We start from the raw sequence: 20340 nt of genomic DNA on the forward strand, positions 1-20340 counted from the left end.
GAGCTCTAGATCACCACAAAAATAGATATGTATAAAAATACAATAACAGATTTTCGAATATATGGAAAGAAAATGAAAGCAAATCACACTACAATCTTAAACAGTGAGATTAACAAAAGCAGCAGCACATTAAGACAATGCACACATCTCCTCCTGCTATAAATAGATACCAAAGTAGAAAACCGTACTAACTGAAGCAACAATGATAAATTGAAAGGTACAGATATCTGAAAATAAAATTTGAAATGCTGGCATGGAATATGCATTTAATCTGCAGTATACAAGTCCCCAAAAATGGAGTGAACAGGAAAGTGAAGTGATGATGTAATTAAAGGTCTGTGCATTGTACTGGCCAAGTTTTACACAAACTTCATGAAGAGGGTCAAACATTTCACTTGGGGATTGATACTTCACACTGAGCTTAATAAATTCAAACTCTAGCTCCATACTTTGAAGGCTTTCATACAGACCTTCATGCACTCTCATCCTTAAAAAAGTTATTTTTAATATAATGTTATACAGTAAAACTCCTGGTATCCAGCACCTATGGGGATTGGTAGAAGCCAGATGAGTGTATTTTTCAGATGCTTGAGACTAACTCTAATACACCTGCATGAATAAACTGTTTAAAATACAAAAGTCAAAAATATACTGTTCTTACACTGAAAAAAATTCACTATATTAACCTTAAAGCATTTTACTTTATTTTCAGTCACATTCTTTAAAAACATTTAACCATCGCTGCAATTGGAGGTTCCTCCCACTCCATGGAGCTGCCCGAAAGATGAACAATAACATTATAGATAATTAACCCTCCCCTCCTCCAAATTTACAGATAAAGCCTCTAACCAGGGTGATTCTTACTAAGGAGACACTTAAAAGAAAGACACCCCAAAGGCGAGCAGCATCAATCAGGTCTTAATCCTGGGCATCACCGAGCAAAGTATGGCTAAGGCACTCCTCTGGCTGAACGTTTTCTCCCATCTTCACCAAATGTTTATGTGTTACTTCAGAGAATATTTACAATTTTAAACTTTTAGTTACAATTTTATTTAATCTTTTTTTTTTAAATTTTCCTCAATTCTTTTGCTGGTTGCTTGAATTCTGGATACCAGGGATTTTATTGTATTTGCTACTCAAGTGAGGTTCATTCTATCTATTAATATCTATGTTTTCGCAAAGAAAGCATCTCCTTTTTAAAAATGTTTATACTGTAGCTATTAACATCCCTTTCCTCATGTTTCAATCTTCTCCTCTTCAGGATCTAGTAAATGCCCCTTTAGTCTTTCAGTATTTGGTTCCAAAGTGGGTTGCAATACAAAATATTAACCAGTCATGTCTTCTCCACAGATGGCTTGATTGCATGCTCACTGTCTTTACTGTTTCTATGCCACCAAAATAAACTCACCTTTTCCACCTCCAGTACCCAACAAGACTACACAATTTACAAAAATATTGAAAGAGCCGAATATTTAGCATTCATTAAAAAAAAATTCTAACTTGTAAATAAAATCAGACAACTGAGACTATAAACACCACAGGCCAAAGTTTCACCCAAGTTGACAAGATCTACAACAACTCTCAATAGCTTATGATCGGATTTGAAATTCTTGCTTTCACAACATACAAAATTCATTAAAACTAATCAAATTTACAATGCATATCTAACCATTTCATATGTTTATTAATGGAATTTGAATGAAGCTTGCATATTCCACTTTCATAGAAATACTGTTTTCTGTTTTGGGTTCAAGGCTGACATCTTTAGCCTTGCAACAGCAGCCATTAAGGACAAGGAATGTACCATAACACCTTAAGACATAGGAGCAAGAAATAGGTCATTCAGCCTAGTTCTTTACCTCCATACAGGAATGATGTTCAAAACCAAATGACAGGATGGGGCAATTTCAATAAAAGAAACAAATATTAATCAATAATACATTGATTAGCTTGATACTCTCATGCTTTCCTGAAACAACAGAAGTATCCTTAATTTGATGATATGGATTGAATTATGATTTTATGACTTGGTTGCAAACAAGTCTGATGCAGACTACTACCCACATTTCACCTGAAACTGAATGACCATTACTGGTTACAGGAGCAGATCTTCAACAAAACTGTGCCAATACCATTTCCATCATTCAAAAAAATTACCTTTTGTGCAGTGTCAGAAGGAGGCATCATTTCTGCTGTAAGAACCTGAGGTGGATCAATACCTTTTATTAGCTTCTGGTTTATTAAGTGTAAAGCCAAGGCAAATTGTTCCTTTGAAAGCTTTCCACAATCATTTGTATCACAGAGTGCCCTGTAAAAGTAGAAAATTAAGAGATAGGATGCACTGTAGCACTGAGAAGGTAAATTTGTGTCTGTTAATCCTAAATTCCCACAAAGATCAAATTGACATGTGCCCTACTATTTACTAATTTTAAAGTAAATTCAGCAAAAAAAAAAGTATTTCTTTGGCAATCTTTTCCAAAAAAAAATCTCTTTAAGCATTACAAAAATTTCAGCTCAGCAAATAATCTTGGATCTGTGCAAATCTACCAGAATTGTAAAGATATATCCAGAAATAAAATTAATGATTCTATCCTATTAAATTAGGTTATGTTTTGACAAAGAAAGACAAAAAAATGATTTGATGATTTTACGATGTTATGGAATAAATTAATACAATTATGGAATAAAATACAACTTAAGATGTAAGGTTAGATTGCGGGGGAGCTTAGGTATTAGTTTACATTCCACAAGGGACATTAACATTTCACCAAAGATATCTCATTTAAAATGTAAGGGCTAAGCCTAAGTGGAACCTTCATGTCTCCCATTGACTTTACAGAAACAATGAAGAATGCCTGTGAAGACTTCACAAGTAGGTGTTAATTGGACAGGTATAATTGATATAGACCATTGTCTTTAAAAGATAGCATGTTTGAACAAATGTCCAGCCTTTGAAACTGATTAATCTTTTATTGCTAAACTGGTGCCAGCGATCCAAATTTCTGGTTGAAGTCTGGTGTTCAGAGAGGGGTCAAATGGTTCTGCAAACAGAGGGGAGAAAACATGCCATTCTTTTGGAGGGGGTGGGGGGGGAAAGAGAGCCACAAGGCCACACATGTCAAACTCTGGCCCGCGGGCGATATAATTATATTTGGCCCGCAAGATCATTTCAAAAATGTATTAGAGGTGGCCCGCCCTGCAGCGAGAGCCGATGCTGTTTTTTAGTAATGTCACCCCCACCATCCTCCCCCTTCATTGCACATCCTTCCCCATTGTAACAGGAGAAATTGTAACACGAGAAGTCTGTCGATGTCATCAGCCGGCAAGCCAGTTGGAAGGCTCCCCGCACAACCAGTCACTTCTCCCACCTGTCGAGCGGTGCGGCAGATGGGCGAGTGCCTGTGATTTCCTGTCGGCACGACGGGCATGGCAGGCTGCGCACGGCCCCCGGGCAGTGCGAGCCCCGCACGACTGGCACCGGACGGCCCTTCCATAGCGCGAGCGCACTTCTCCCGGTCGCCACGGCCTTCAGCGCTTGCTGAAGGGACAGCTGGTTCGGCCCTGCACGTGAAGAGAGAGATGGTGGCTGTCCGCAAAGGCTGATCGGCAGCGCGCTGGGCCTGAGTGGGTGGGTAAGCAGGGGTGGGGAGAGGGTGTGGGTGAGGAGTAATGGGCAGGGGAAGTTATGGTGGTGCGAGGGGCAGTTAGAGGGAAGGATGAGTAGAAGGAGGGGTGGATAGGGAAGAGGTAAAAGGGGAGGGGCAGGGCGAGTAGGGGAGGGGTGATTAGAGGGTGAGAGACGGGTAGAGGGAGGAACAGGTTGAGGGGAGAGGCAGTAGAGGGGCGTGTATAGGATGGGGTGGGTAGAGGCAGAGCGAGTGGAGTGAGGGGTGAGTAGAGGTTGGGTAAAGGACTGGTCAGGTAGAGGGATGGTGGGTCGAGGGTGAATAGAGGCCTAGAGCCTGAGGAGTGAGCAGGAAATACCGAGTCCTGATGCAGGCCAAAATGGACACAGCCTGTGAATGCTGACTACATCTCCACAGGGACCAAATAGGTTTCCCTCAGATCAAGCAAAGGGTGAACTTGAGCTACCTACTCCTGACCTGTAACATTATCCTCCTAAAGTTATATCCTAAAGTTTAACATTACATATGTTGAAAGAAGAGAAAACATGCAGATGTTGTTGAAAAATTTCAATAAATATTTAGTTCGGCCCTCAACTTAGTCCAAGTTTTTAATTTTGGCCCTCCATGAATTTGAGTTTGACACCCCTGCACAAGGCCCTTTCATGCAGTGAAAAATCCCGACTGTAAAGATGGAGATTCTCCGCCCTTACATTGGGACACACCTCTATGAATGTGCCGTGGCCGGCTCCAAGGTGCCAACTGCAATCCCTCTTGGGGAAGGATAATTGGTAGAGCACTGCACTCCGCCACCTCACATGTATGCACAGTCGCTACAAGCAGCTGGCTAGGGGCAGACTGATAATGTCCCATTATGTCATCAGCCAGTAACCCAACTCCCTTCTCTCTCCCAACCACTCACCCCTCTTCCTCCATGACCCCCTCAGGGCAAGTGCAGCCAGCAGGAGCCATCAGATCAGGGGCTGAAAGGTTAGGGGCAGCCGGCGGTAACTGTCAGGCCGGGGCTGTCAGAGTGGGGACCTTCAGGTTGGGGGTGGCCAGTGGGAGCCATCAGGCCAAGGGTGGCCGGTGTGGGCTGTGACAGCCCTGCTGCCCACTCTGTCACATTACCGGACTACTTCGGCCTTTGGGGTCGCTCATCAACGGCTCAAAATGTGGCAGCACAATGGCTGTCTTCCCTACCCATAATCCCCCATGCAGCTGGAACGGTTCTGGGAAACACAGCAGTTCCAGCTGCATGGGGGATTATGAGTAGGGAAGATGGCCATTGCTTTGCCGCGTATTTATAGCTGGTGGCGCTAGGGCACCTGTGACCTCATCTCCATCAGCTCTGGAGGGCACTACGAGGCGCTGCTGAACATGATGCAGCCTTTTAGGGCTGCTCCATGACAGGTAAATTTATGTTTTCCCTCCACGCCAATAATCGGTCTCCAGGTGGAGGTCTGGCATGAAAGGGCCTACAGCTAGTTTTACTGCAGCAGTTGGTGTTGAAGACTGCAGGTTTGCAGTACTGCTGCAAGACACCATTTGAAGATGGGTTTTGAGTTCCGAATTCAGCCTATTCTAAAACCCTTGTGGTCAATTACAAGAGGCTTTGGCTGGTTATAGTATTTCTCCTGAAATAGGGGAAAAAGAACCCTAACCCTATCCTGGGAGAAGAGGTAATCTCTTGGAAAAACCCACGAGGGGGACAATTTTCTTAGGCAGGACAATGAAGTGGCTGATTGAAGGAGGTCAGTTTATGTGTGCCCAATGAACAACTAAAATCTCTCTGAAAGCAAAACAGACCTTCTGGAGCAGTAACAATTGAAATTAAAGCACCAGAGCCTGATGAAGATCATAAATGTTAAATTCTGTGCATGGTATGTGCATGGTGAACTTGGAGAAGTGAAAAGTGAATGATTGGACAGTGAAACAAAAGATCTTTCCTGAACATATACACATTACGTACATAAGGGGGTTAAGTTACGTTCATAAGGGGGTTAAGTTAATAGTAACAAGTTAAATATTGATATTATTATGTATGAAGAAAATTAAAACCATTTTTGTTTAAGTAACCATTGTCTTGGGGAATTTCTGTTGTTGCTGGTGTTTGGGATCCTCTGGACTTGTAACAAGGTGATTTCCACAATGGCATTGAGTACTTTTAAAGAAGTCTTTACAATTTCAGTATCTTGCTAACCTAAAGTAGTTGAAGTAATCTGCAGCATCACAAGGAGAGTACTTCCAAGGCAATTCATTTTCAAATATCACCTCCTATTCCCCTCTTCAAGTGAAATATTTAACACCTCCAAAGGTAAGATCAAATAAAAAAAATTTGGTTATTGATATTGCTAGATTACAAGAACTTTCACATCTTTTAGAGAAAGAAGTACATCTCCATTATAAACCCACATTGTTTAGCTCATTTATTTTGGTTAGGAAGATATTAGATATGTACCAACCCATCATCACAATTCAACCAGAGTTTGGTCTACTGTTAGCTGCCCAGAGTTAATCTATGATATAACTGGCTTTCGGGGCTTATCCATCCACCCCATCTTTATGACCTCTGAAATAGCCTTGGCATACAAGTTAATCAATATCATATAGAGGGGCAGAGTTCAAATACTGCCCTGGGGCCTCCATGTCGATACAATCACAAAGAAGGCTTGCCAGCAGCTATACTTCGTGGTGTTTGAGGAGATTTAATATGCCAAAATAGACTTGAAATTTATACAGGTGTACCATGGAAAGCATTCTGACTGGTTGCATCACTGTCTGGTATAGAGATGCCAATGAACAGGACAGGAAACGACTACAGAAATTTGTGAACTCAGCCAGCACCATCATGTGCATCAGTCTTCACTCCATCGAGGACATCTACGAGAGGCAGTGTCTTAAGAAAGGAGCCTTTATCCTCAAGAGACCTCATCACCCAGACCATGCCCTCTTCATAATGCTACCATCAGGAAGGAGGTACAGGAGCCTGAAGATGAACAACCAGTGGTACAAAAGCAACTTCTTCTCTGCCATCAGAACTTTTGAATGGACAATGAACCATAGATACTACCTCACCTTCTCTTCTTTTGCACTAATTTATTTATTTTATAAATGCAATTTTTAGTAATATTTGCACCTGTGATGCTGCCACAAAACAATTAATTTCATGACAGGCCAATAAATTCAGATTTTGATTCTGAAGCAGGACACTAACAAATGTAGTTTTGAGGTCTTCTCAGGCAGTCAATATGTCAATGTGATGAGCAGATTGAGCAGTGAGGCATCAGTGAATCAGATCATTCCTTTTCCCATATTTATTTCCCCTTGAAGTTTTGATACAGTAAAGCAGCAACTTCCTTCAGCTCCTAAATTTTTAATCAAAACAAAATGTTGATTCACTTTATAACAGATCACAGGTCTGTTTCTAATCAAAAGAGGAATGGACAAGAGACAAAGACAAACACCACAAGATCACTCTTTTTCAACCTAAAATTGAGTTCACCAACACCAAAATCTTGAATGAAAGATAACAATATTAAATCAAATACTAATTCACTGTACGAACAGAAACCATTAATCTCCGTGCAAATTTTCTTTTGGGCACAAAACTTCATACACATTATCATTAAATAAATGAGGTTTTTACATATTGCAAAAGCAAAGGTTGCCCTTAAAATAGTAATTCCTCTTTGGAGAATTTTTTTTTGTTCTAGGAGCTTCATTCTCAGAAAGACTGGGGTGAAAGGATTTATGGATAATTAACAGTGAGAGTCTATGTTGCAAATACTGTTTTCACTGTTAGAAATGTCTTCAAAACAGCTGTTAAATCTTTATGGTATAAGTGCTTTTAAGATCTCACACATCAGAGGAGAGGCTACCATCATAGGTGTATCCTGTTGGATGTTAATCCAGACTTCACAGCTTGTGTTTACTTGCTAGGACCATCTTGGACACAATTCAAATCTTTCAGTTTCTATTTGGAAATGGGCATAAAGCCTAAGATTTGCCTCGCCATTGTTGGAGAGACTAGACGACTGTCCTTTTCAGCCCATATTTTGATACATTGCCAGAAGCTGTCTCGCACCTCACGTAGACACAAACATGGATTTAATCAAGAATTCTTCAGTGCTTTATCCTGAAAAAAGGATATAGAATCACAAGGATATAGATCAGGTGAATGGCTACAGTTGTTTTCTCAGGATTAATCTAAAACTAGAAAGCAGAGATTGAAGGTGAGAGGGGAAGGGTTTTAAAGGGAACCAACGGGCACCTTTCTCACAGAGACAGTGGTAGGTACGTGGAATAAGCTGCCAGAAAAAATGGTGGAGGCAGGAACAATTGCAACTTTCAAAATAAATTTAGACAGGTATATGGAAGAAAAAAGTTTAGAAAAACATCAGCCAAATGCAGGTGAAGGGCACTGCCTTAGGTAGACAGGGGGCAGTTAAGACAAAGATCCTTTTTTGTGTTGGTCAACTTCAACTCCTTGAATTCCCCCTTCCCCCACTGTCTAGATTTGTTACTTCCCCCATCTCATTTCATTTGCCCATCAGCCCTCCCTTATATGGTTCTACCGATCACCTTTCAGCCTTTATCACAACATTCCACTTCCCTATCTGGTGCCATCTGCCCATCAATGCCGTGTTCCACCTGTCATCTACCAACCTTCCAACCCATTTTCCCCTTTACACTTAGTCCTGATGCAGAGTCTTATCTGAAACGTTTTTTTAAAAAACACAGCCCTGCATTCCAGAAAATTATTCCCATTTTCCCAGAATGCAGTCTGTGTGAAAAAAATCAGAACAGGAATAAGGGGGCATTCCCATTCTGATATTTAACCTCCTTGACTGCTGGTAAATTTCCCAGAACATCTGCAGTCAAAAGTTCACTGCAGGCATTCCGTGAACAACGGGCTAATAGATAACATACATTGATGACGCACGATTCACATCATACTTGATGTCGCTCCAGTAGCGCTGTACGTCCCACGTGTCAGATATCAAGATCAACATCGCCGCAGTGGCATTGCAAATCCCACTTCCTTAATTACCACACTTCCGGTATTCTGTCTAAATGTATGGTGCGATATGGACATTTGGAGTTTTGGTTGTTACTGTGTATCAGAAGGTAGGGAGTCACCAGAATGGAAAAATCACGCAGGTTCTATGGAAAAAAACATAATTAACCTCCACAAATGCTGTTGAATTCCTCCTTCAGCAGTTTTTTTTTGCTCCAAATTTCCTGGTACATTTCATTACATAAAACAATGGCTGCTTTTCAAAAAGAGTTGATAATTTGTGAAACACTAAGAACATCATGCAGACAGTGAAAAATTATTTGTTCCCAACAAAATGCTTTGCTGAAAAGTCAAAAACATTTTATCTCTTTTCAATAATTCCCATCTTAATTATTGCATTCCAACTACAACTGGTAACCACGAAATTCCTGAAGTCGGAATGTTACCTACAAGGACAAACTCCGCAAATTTTTAAAAATATTTCATTTTCATTTTCAGACTTACAAAATCCAATAAACAAAGCCATTCACGTACATGTGCATACTCAAAGTCCTTATTTGTACCAACCCCTCCCCCCACCACAACGAATACATTCCAAAAGCTCCACAATTCTTCATGAAATATTGAGATCTCGAAGAGGATTCCTTGTGAAGTCATTTACCACTTCATTATTAAAGACATTAATGGTCTCTGGTACTTGCACTATTTTTTTTCATTGACTGGTAAATACTGTGTATCCCACTTCGATTTTTACACCAATCAAAGCAATTTTCACTGACAAATTCTCAGCTAAAGTATACAATGAATTACATTAAATAGGCTGCATGCTTAGCCCTCTACTCTATTCCTTGTACACCCATGACTGTGTAGTCAAGTTCAGCTCTAACTCAATCAACAAATTCACTGATAACATCATTGTTGGGTGATAATCTGGAAATGATGAGTCAGAATACATGATGGAATCTAAAACCTTGTGTGGTGCCAGAACAACAATCTTGTTCTCAACTAGATCAAGGAGCTGATTGTTGATGTTGGGAAAGAGGGGCCGAGGGACTATGCGCCCATCTGCAATGATGGGACAGAGGTGGATAAAATCAGAGCATTCAAATTTTTGGGAGTCCATACTTCAGAAGACCATTACTGGAGCTAGCACATCGAGGAAACTGTGAAGATGGCACACCAATGCCTCTACTTCCTCTATGGAGATTTGGCATGTTATTGGATACTCTATCAACCTTCTAAACATGCTTTGTGGGAACTATACTGCTTCGTGGCATTACATCCTAGTTTGGGAATTTGACCTCCCGGGAACACTGAAAACTGCACAGGCTCTGACCTCTCATCTCCTACAGATATCAATATGAGGTGCTGCCTCAAGAAGGCAGATAGTTCATAATTTAGTACAATTTAGAAAAATAAACAAAATTCAACTTTGCTGAATCATAATCAGAAACATTTTTCCAATTCTCTTCAAGAATTGCCAGTCTAATTGCAAAGCAAAAAAAAAAACGAAAATAGTTTAAAAGAAATAATCTGAAACTCTGATAACTTGCAGGACCAGTTAGGCCTAGTTCTAATGAATGAATGAATGAATGCACAGCCATAATTACAATAAAGCACATAGAGGCCACTTACCAGATACGAGCCAGTGTAGTTGGAGCCAAACCCGTAGTAAGAAAAAAATCTTTTACTTCCACTCCAGAGACAAAACCATCCTGGTCTTTGTCAGTTTTCATGAAGATTTCATCATATTTCGTTTTGTCAGCTGGTGTTACAACCCATTTAACAGACTGGAAAACAAAATATTTCCAGAACTAAGATCTGCACAATTATTCTTAGATTTGAAAATCTCAAGATATACTTTCTAACTTTGCATTGAAGTAGAGATACTGATGTCAATGAAAATAATCTCAATGCCAGACTAAAGCAAGATACCGCACCATTGATACATTATTATAGAATGATACAGCATGGAAAATAGATCCTTCAATTCATCTCATCTACACCATCAACTAATTATTTATACCAATCCAATCTTATACTAAGACTATTTTATATTCTCCCAACTCGCCCAGAATCTGCTACTAAACATTAGGGGCAATTTTAATTGATCAAATAACCTAACAACCCACATATCTTTGAGATGTGGAAGGAAACAGGAAATCCCAGTAGACAATGATAGCGCCCGAGGTCAGGATTGATTTCAGATTTATTGTCAGAGTACATATATGACATCACATACAACCCTGAGATTCATTTTCCTGCAAGTTCAGCAGAATTGAACCTGCATTGCTGGCACAGTAAGATAGTAGCTGTACCACTGAGAGATTTTGCTGCATAATTTTCTCTGTTCAATGTTTTACTATTTTCTATATGTGCAATATTAAACATAATTCTTGTTCTTTGGAATAACACAAAAACTATAGCATTTGCATCAGTCTAAATACATTAAAAAAAAACCCATCATATTTCCACAAAACATACTCTGCATTGAGTTTAAGACTTCCGAGGCCTACTGCCATTTGACAATCCTTTAATGCTACTGTGCCTGGACTGCCAGTAGAAGAGTTCAGCCATTGTCAAAGAGGCCAAATGATTCTGAGCTCAATGAGATCTTTGTGACACAGTGAAGGATCGGCTTGAATGGCACAAGACCAATTGGAATGTTGATGGGATTGGCACATATCTCAACTGTCGTGCCATCTCATGATAGCCTGATATTCAGTCTAATCTCCTAATCCAAATGAGAAATTCAGCTAAAGGATAACAATTCTTCCAAATGAAAGTTCAGTGATGGAACCCAGATCCAGACAGTGGTTCTATTAGTTGTGACACTGCACCATTATCAAAAGTGTACCATTAGTAATAAATGCTCAACACTGCTTAAAAAAAAAGTGGCAGCCTAAAAATTCAAGGGCCCCAAGAGAGAATCATCTGAAAGAGTTGTTGAGAAGTGGATCAATGACTACTCTAGCCCTGGGGTTACTGGAACAAAATTCAATACTGATTGAAACCGTAGAGATCAAGAGCCAAGAAGTGTTTCTTACATGCATTACTTTTGTATGGCACACCACTGTAAAGTGCAAAAGGAATGAGCCAAGGGTAGAAAAATAGAAAGTTCAAAGTCAATTAGAATTGACAGTCAGAAGTCAGGATCATGTGTTCAGAGATTCAGTGCCTTGAATGAAGCTGAGATTTAGCAAGTTCAGATCATTAACATGGAACCTGCACTGGGGTTGGAATGGGGAGCTGGCACAATGCAGAAGGTTACTGGGGATCAGATCAGGAGTTAAGGCTTCATATGTTAATGAGAGAGCAGGCAAGAAAACATGAGCAAACACTAGAAAACATCCATGCAAAAGTGAAGGGAGGAATGTTTAAGGGAGACATCAGGGGCAAGTTGTTTTTAAATTTTCCAAAGAGAGTTGTGGATGCCTGGAATGCCTTACCAGGGATGGTGATGGAGGCTGAAACATTAGGAATGTTTAAGACTCTTAGACAGGCACATGGATGGTGGTTATGAGGTAGGAAGGGTTTAATTTTTTTTAAAATTTGGTAGGAATATATTGGTCAGCCCAACATCAAGGGCAGTGTTCTACATTCTAAAATAAATGGAGCCTAATTCACATAACATCAGAATCTCTTATAATCTGATTAATCAATAATATATTTTACTAAAATCAATTTTAAAGAGCAAATGCTACTATTACGTTTATTACCTGAGTTGCTGCTGTTTTGGTAGGTAGAATTCCCACAGGAGGTAAGGATTGTCGGCTTTCCTTGGCAGAAGGTGGAGATGGAATAAGTGGCACTGGCGGTGGAATATTAGCTTTTTTCCTCTTTGATGGAGGTATTAATGCATGTGGCAATGAAAATGGCACAGGCTCCTTCTCAAGAGCACGGTAAACCAAGTACATGGCCTTGTGAAAGAAAAGTGCTATTAAACCATTAAATTAAATAATTGGTGCTTCACAAAAATTCTTTAAAAATGCACTGAACCATAAAAAAGCTATCTTTTCCATAAAGGCATATCTGAAAACCTCCAGTCAGGTTTCTTCACAAAATTGGGAATAAAATTAGTAAATGGATAGCTGGAAAAATTCATCAGATTCGCAAGGAAAGAAAACCTGCTCTCTTCACCCAATCGCAACAGCACAATATTCCCACTCAACCAGTGTGGGTAATAATAAAATATTGCCAGATTGTTTGACCAACAACAAATGGTAGAAATGGAAAAATTTAGCTCATCATCGTTTTATCACCACTAACTCTAATCCTCTCCCTGACAACTGTCTGAGACTGAATCAGACTATAAAATTATTCTCATGTGATCTCAAAATGAACTTCACACCTTAGCATTTTCATAGGATCTGAAATAAAAACAGAAAATAATGGAATGCTCAGCTAGTCAGATGACTCTCCCTGCAGGGAGAGAAGCATTCCAGATAAATTTCTTATTTGGAATGCAAGCATGCTTAAACATATAGGAAAGGATGGATAGATCAAAGAGAAAGTATTGAACAGAGTTCAAACAAGAGATAATGGATGATATACAGATTAGTGCAGAGGGTGAGAAAGGCTTTTTAATGGCATCTTATTTGTTCAAAATAGGTGCAAACAAAGGAGGACAGAGATAAGGTAAAAAGCCTGCTTGGACTGAGAGATACAAAACACATGAGTGAGTGGAAAAATGAAATGACAAAGTGCTGGGAAAGCATGAATTGTTCCTTGCAGATGTCAGTAAAGAGATGGAAAAATTGGAATCAGATGGGTCTGGGGGGTTACCGAAAATTAGAATAATCATTGTTTATGCCATTAGGTTTAGGGTTATACAGGAAGAATATATAATGTGTTGTTCCTTAAGTTCACAAACTACCCATGGGCATCTATTACAAACTCACCAACTCTCGCAACTACCTGAACTGAAGGATATTACTGATTTCTCACAATCTCTCCTCCTAATCTATTCCCTGGATAAAGTCTGCAGACACTGTGGTTGAAGTAAAAACACAATGCTGAAGAAACTCAGCAACTCAGTGCAGTTTATATAGCAACGGTAAAAATACATAATTGACACTTTGGGCTTGAGTCCTTCATCAAGATGGTTTCAGATGTAATACATATCAGGATCTACAAAATGGCAAGAGTCACACATCATATGACTTTAAAACGCTTACGAATAATTTGCAACTCACAACAGCAAATTCATCATGGTCTAATAAACCATCACGATCGGTATCACTGAGGTCCCAGACCTACAAGGAATGTAATAGAGAAAATATAAGAATTCAGCTTGTTCAACATTTTTAATTCATAATAATTATCTAAGACAAGTGTTTACCTTTCAGAGCAATACGCTCAAGCCTCAGGATTTCTTTGCGCTGAAACTATACTGTAACTGGATAATATTTCAGTATAGTAGCTTATAATAGAGCTACTGAATTAAACAATGGCAAGCAACTGTTGATCTACTTAACTAATTGGTTTAAGACTCAAGAAAAAAAACTGGCACTCCATCTTCTAAAGAAGCAAACTAACTTGATCAGCGTGTTGGATCTCTGTGCATGTGCAGTTGTGACCCTGAGAGATATTACAAAAAATAAAATCCAGCTCTAATGTTTACAAGCTTCCCTAAACAAGCCATCAAATGTTAAATATTGTACTGAAAATTCACATCACACTCTTAAAATCACATTCCTGAGATAAATTTGATGATGACATGAAAGACCATTTGGCCATCAATTCCCGATCATCTTTTCTTTTTGCACATGCCCATCATGTTTTGGTATCTCATTCTGCTGCTATCTGTCTAAACCAGAGACAACTTATGAAAGCCAACCACATGTCTTTGCTATGTGTGAGTGAGACCACCAGATAATCTGGGAAAAATTGTCACAAAGAGAGAAAATGTAAATTTCACACAGATAGCACCAAAGATCAGGGTTGAATTTAAATCAGTGAGGTATGAAGCAGAAACTTCACTTGCTGTATTTTTGTGCTCCCCTGGATTACACACTCCCAAGTTTAGTTAAACACAATTGCAAACATCCCTTAAATAAATAAATATACATTTTTGCATTGTCTTACTCTTCCAGAAAATCTATAAATAATGTAGAATTGAGAAGCATTTTATCAACAAATTTCAGCCATGTCTTTGTTTTAAAAAAAGGCTGCAAGTATTGAAAATGTTATTCCAAAGCATAACTGGTAATTTCAATGACAGTCAAAGATAATAATTTAATTGCGAATACATGACTGCAATTGAGTGTATAATTTATTTTTAACTGTCCACTGCTCCTTGCACTTTTACTGAAAATGCCCTGCTTGAATTAGGAAAAGTTATTGTAATTTCTTTGTAAGTTCTGTTCCTTTTCTCTTTAAAAATACTCAGCACTACAGTCAACACTGTGCAACTGTTGGCCCAGGCCATGTATCCTACACGTCATCCAATTAAATAGCTGACACAGCTACCAACAGAAACTCCCTTTCTTTAATACACACTCAAATATAGTGAGGTGCAAGTACCTTTATCTTGACAGCCCAAAAAGTTGTCTAAAATAAATTCCATGTGATTGCCACTGATCCTCTGCTGGCAAATGATTTTAATATTTCAGACTAACTGACATTCAGTGGTGGGCAAAAATATTTAAAATTATTCTTCATTCAAAAAGCTCAAATTGATTGAAAACATATGAAATGATTTAAGGAAACAATTGCTGGAATGTTGCAGGAAGTTAACCTTCTTCTGCTTGCTTATCTGACTTGCAAAAAAAGTTATCAATCCCAGGAACTTGGAACTTCTCAAGTTCAGGATATTTTACACGGGAGACAGATGGCATTGCCATGTAGATTTGCTTGCATTTCTTATCAAATTCGAAGCCAAAATACATCAAAGTATTTACTTAGAACATTTATTTAGAGTCGAATATCATACCTCATTATTTTTCTCAATTTAGATTCATGTAGCCATTAAGATTCAGATCACTGTTCGATATATAACTGATAGATACACCAAACCATGACTGTGCATCTCAGCGTGTCATGAACAACTACTTCAAACACAAAATCTTTAGCGTGGGAATAAAACAATCTTGGATAAGAAGTTTGATCAGGAGGGAAAAGACATCTTGAAAAAATTTCACACAACAAGAGTTAAAGCTTTGATGCTTGAATACTATAAAAAATCTGGCTTTACATTCTGCCGGTATAATACTGTAGCCCATATGAATCAAAATCAGTACAATATGTCATCTGGAAAGGAAACTTCTATCAACTTAATAGTTACAATTTGACAGCCAAAGTTACATGATCACTTTTGCACTATTACAATCCAAATTGCTTGCATAATAAAATGGTGCCAATAGAGTTGGCCACAATTTGTTCTTCATTCATAACTTCCTTTGGCCCACAATACATGTTAAAATTAAGAGGCAATTAGTTAAAATGGAATGTACCACAATGGGACACTTAGAAGGTATGTGGAACAACTTCTGATCTGATTATATTCCAGTTAGGATTTGGAGTTCCTTTGATCCAGTTTTCTCTTTTGAATGTTACAGAGCATTCATTTTTAAGTTTGAGATGTTTCTTACCCTTCCCAGGACATCCACAGGTAATTTCGAGTTGAGGAGCACAGGTTTCACTTTATCACCAGACAGAAAACCATTTACAGGATTAAGGCTGTCAAAAATTATGTCATACTTGGACTTTTCTTCAAGCTGTAATTCATACAATATAGATGTGTTATCCATTAAAGATCAAAAAATCTAAATTGCCTTTCAATGTTAATTTTCAGTTTTGAAATGATAACTGAATGATTCATTTGTAACTATAGGCTATTCAATGAAAATAATTAAATTCAAACTTTAACATTTCATTAATTTCTCACACAAAATGCCTTAAACTTTACATGCACAAAACTTTATGCAAATAATCAAGTTTTTCAGCCATCTTAAAACTCTCGATGCGTTAAAGATCAATATCCTGAAAAATATCATTAATAAATTCATATACATGAACTTCAGAGTTCAATTAGTATCAGGGTCCAGCTTGGTAAACACACACAACTGGATTGAACACACATTGATAATTCTGCTGAGTGTTCCATTAGCAATGGAGGTTGGTGGGGTTTGCCAAGATTTCTGAAGTCCAATATTCCATAACATAGCAGAGACCTCTGGTCAAATCCACATAGTTCCCAGGTACCATTTAAGTGGTAGTCAGTGATGCATGCAATTTTGTTTTTGTTATTCTTTGTGCCAAATCCCACTTCCAGTTTTTCACTGAATCGTTAAAATAACTCATAAAAAGGAGCTCAAGTTAAAATGCTATACCTTCACAGCCCAGGGAACATCAACAGGTACTGACCCACTATTCGGTAATGGACTGCTTCTATCATTCTAAAAGGTAAGGAAACAAAGATGTAAATGGAATAGAAAATATCAAACCTTTCCATATCTTTAAAAAGAGACAAAGTCTGTCAACCTTTTGAATTCTACAACCATACGGTTCTGGTGTCCTCATAAATCTTCAATGTGGCGCTTCTTGCACTTTTTTATAGTATTCAATATCATAGGTGGAACTCCAAAAGTGATCTAACATTTAGTTTGACCAAAATTTAGCAGGACAATTCAATTCTCCAACCAGAAGTACATTTTGTACATAAGCTTTTTCTTTTGGATAATGGCTTCATAAATTCAAAAATCTTCCTATTTATGACATTTAGTTTATTATTTTCCAAGAAAAAATACATCTCGTTTTAGCTGGGTTTAAATTATTTTCTCAATTAAATAACTACCTACAAATGTAATTTTATAATTTGTGCCATCTACTCAGTATTAATCAGATTTCAGATTTTTATTGTAAGAGAACATATATTCTTTTTCCTGTGGGTGAGACTTAGTGGTAGTGCAAAAAAAATTGTGCAGTGTATACATGTAAATAAATAAAAACTGTAAACAGATACAAATGTAAGCAAGCTAACAAGCAATACAGAGAGAATTTTTTTTAATTTTAAAAAAGTGCACAAGTAAGTCTTTAAATGACTCGCTGATTGTTGTTGAGGAGTCTGATGGTGGCAATCAATCCCCATCCTTGCAATTTGGCATCATTCACATTCATAGTAATTTAACCCTTCAAGACAAAATCCTTAAAATAGCACTTACCCTCATGGAAGCCCACTTTCCAAGTTTTGTCACACTACATTTTCTGATACAAAATCACCAACTACCCATTCCAGAACATTTTTGCTGATTCCAGAATTTCAGAGCTTGCACATCAAAGGTCTTTAATGAATCCAGACAAATTATTTCTACTACATTATATTTACCTGTTCTTTCCATTTTCTCTTCAAATAATCTAATGATATCAATTAAGTAAAACTTTCTCTTCAAAATCTACATTGTTTTATTTCTATGTTCTGGTTTCAAGTTATTTTTATTTTTTCCATTTAGAGGGAATTTACTTCATTTCCTTCCACTGATGGAAGTTATTAAAAGCCACTGATTTTGATTTTGCTGAATTTGATTTCATGCTGCCTAAGCATTAATGAACCCTTTCTCATAAACATTCTTAATTTTTTTTGGCAGGGACAGGTTCCAACAGTTTTCCATCTCTGGAAATACTGCTGAGTATTTTAAAATTTTTTTTTAAAATATAGACAGATCACAGGAACAGGCACTTCTGGACCACGAGCTCATGCTGCCTTAAATGCCCTAATTATCCTACAATTCCCATACATTTTGAAAGGGAGGATTAAACTGGAGCACCCAGAGGAAATCCACACAGACACGGGCAGAATGTACAAACTCCTTATGGACAGCATTGCATTTGAACCCAAGTCACTGGTGCTGTCATAGCGTTGGACTATTATTGGGGGACACTTGAAAAGACCAAGTAGAAGAAAAAATTCTCATACTATTTTCTGGATTTTAAAAAAATTAATTGTATTTACTCATTAGCAGTTCCAAAATGAAATAATGTCTGGTCAACCAAGGATGAGGAGTGAAAAATTATGGATTAAATGCAACATTAAGTTCCAATTAAATTGCCAGATGGATAGGATGGGATGGGATAGGATGGGGTGGGGTCATGTGAGGCAGCAATGAGGAAAGGTATAAACATGAACTCCCCGAGAGTGCTTCAATAGTTGTCTTTTATTTTGCTATGTTATTGTTAAAACAACATTCCTAAAATTTTCAAAACAATCTCATTTGTTACTAGTGTATGTCATAGTATAATCTTAGAAGCAAGAAAGACATTTTATCATTAACTGAAGTGTTATGAGCTCAGAGGACCCCAAAACACAGCAGCAATAGATATTCACCAAGACAAATGGTTACTTAAACAAAAGTTGCTTTTAATTATCTTTAAACATGAAAACAGAATCACACTTTAACTTATCACTATTGACTTAACTAACCTAACACCTTTCTAATTCTAATGTGTGTGTAAGATCAGAAAAATTCTTTGATTCACAGTCCAATCTCACTTCTCATTCCTCCAAGTTCACTGGTTGCAGGCAATTCTTATATTGTTCACAGAATTTAACATTTATAAAGTTCACCAGGCTTTGGTGCTTGAAAGGTAAATGGTTACTGCTCATGAAGGTTCTTGTTGGTTTTCAGAGAGAGATTTGTTATACACTGGACACCCACTTCAGTGTTTTGCCAATGAAACCTGCCCCCTCAGGGTTTTCCAGATGATAACCTCTTTCTTTCTGGTCACCAAAGAGTGCCTTTTTGTTTCTCTTATTTCAAGTGAAACATTAAGACAGCCAGTCTTCTCCTCTTGCATGAACCACAAGGGCTTTGACTAGGACGTCTTCCAAATGGGGCTTTCCACAAGCTTGCCAGCTTGTCCTGCTCCAGTTTCAGTTGCTTCTGTTGGCTGTAACACTGTAGAAGTGATGTGTGTGTCTCTCTCTCTCTCTGAGAGAGAGCCTGTTTGACTCTCTCTGCTTGCAAAACCACATGACCCTCTTAGAACAATCTGCGGCTCCAACAAGATCTTTCATCTGTTGCCTTTTGTAAACAACAATCCATTAGTGAAGTCTCTTGTGCACTCTTCAAAGCTCTTGCAAAAGCTGTAGAGTTGATATGTCTTGCATGGGGAAGAGCTCCAGTATTTTAAATAAGATCTGTTTTAAAGTGTTTGTATGTAACCTACTCTAACAAACCTTTCCCAATTCATCTCCCAAAAACATATCTATACACTGTGTCACATAAGAAACACTCTTAAATATAAGAACCCTATAATTCTAAATTCTTTTGTAGTATGGCAAGAAGCTCATGCAGTTATTGGTATAAATACCTCATTATTTCCGAAAACTCCTCTGTGGAATTACCCAAACATCCCCTACCTAATTGCAAATGGAATTTTTTTTAAATTGGGTTAATAGTGGTATAAAAACAGTTGAAGATTTATATAGCCAAGATCACTTCGCCAATTTTCAACAAATGTCTGGTAAATTCAATCAACTAAATTATAATGTAAGTTATACAGACTACCCTCAAATTCCAACAGAATCCCCATTTCAGAAGCACTTACTTAGTGAAGCCTTACAAAGGGTCTGACATTGTCTAGTCGTATTAATTTAAACAGTAGTTTGCCAATCTATACTAAGAGTGATATTAAAAAAAAATGGGAATCAAATCTTGAATGTATTTACGATGATGCTGATTGGTGTAATATCCTTCA

General features: G+C 38.0%; 1 protein-coding gene across 3 annotated transcripts in view; it reads right to left on the reverse strand.

Moving 5' to 3' along the window:
* The window catches only part of eps15 (epidermal growth factor receptor pathway substrate 15), a 152541-nt gene that overhangs the window by 88014 nt on the left and 44187 nt on the right, over positions 1 to 20340 (reverse strand). For all 3 annotated transcript variants that reach the window (XM_069938631.1, XM_069938632.1, XM_069938633.1), the window contains exons 6-11: positions 16977 to 17042; positions 16236 to 16361; positions 13839 to 13898; positions 12363 to 12563; positions 10279 to 10433; positions 2158 to 2308 (exon numbers count right to left, since the gene is read on the reverse strand). In XM_069938631.1, the coding sequence (XP_069794732.1) occupies positions 2158 to 2308; positions 10279 to 10433; positions 12363 to 12563; positions 13839 to 13898; positions 16236 to 16361; positions 16977 to 17042 (759 nt within the window). The remainder of the gene's footprint in view (positions 1 to 2157; positions 2309 to 10278; positions 10434 to 12362; positions 12564 to 13838; positions 13899 to 16235; positions 16362 to 16976; positions 17043 to 20340) is intronic.

The sequence above is a fragment of the Narcine bancroftii genome, chromosome 5 (genome assembly GCF_036971445.1).
Source record: "Narcine bancroftii isolate sNarBan1 chromosome 5, sNarBan1.hap1, whole genome shotgun sequence".
Taxonomy (NCBI): Eukaryota; Metazoa; Chordata; class Chondrichthyes; order Torpediniformes; family Narcinidae; genus Narcine; species Narcine bancroftii.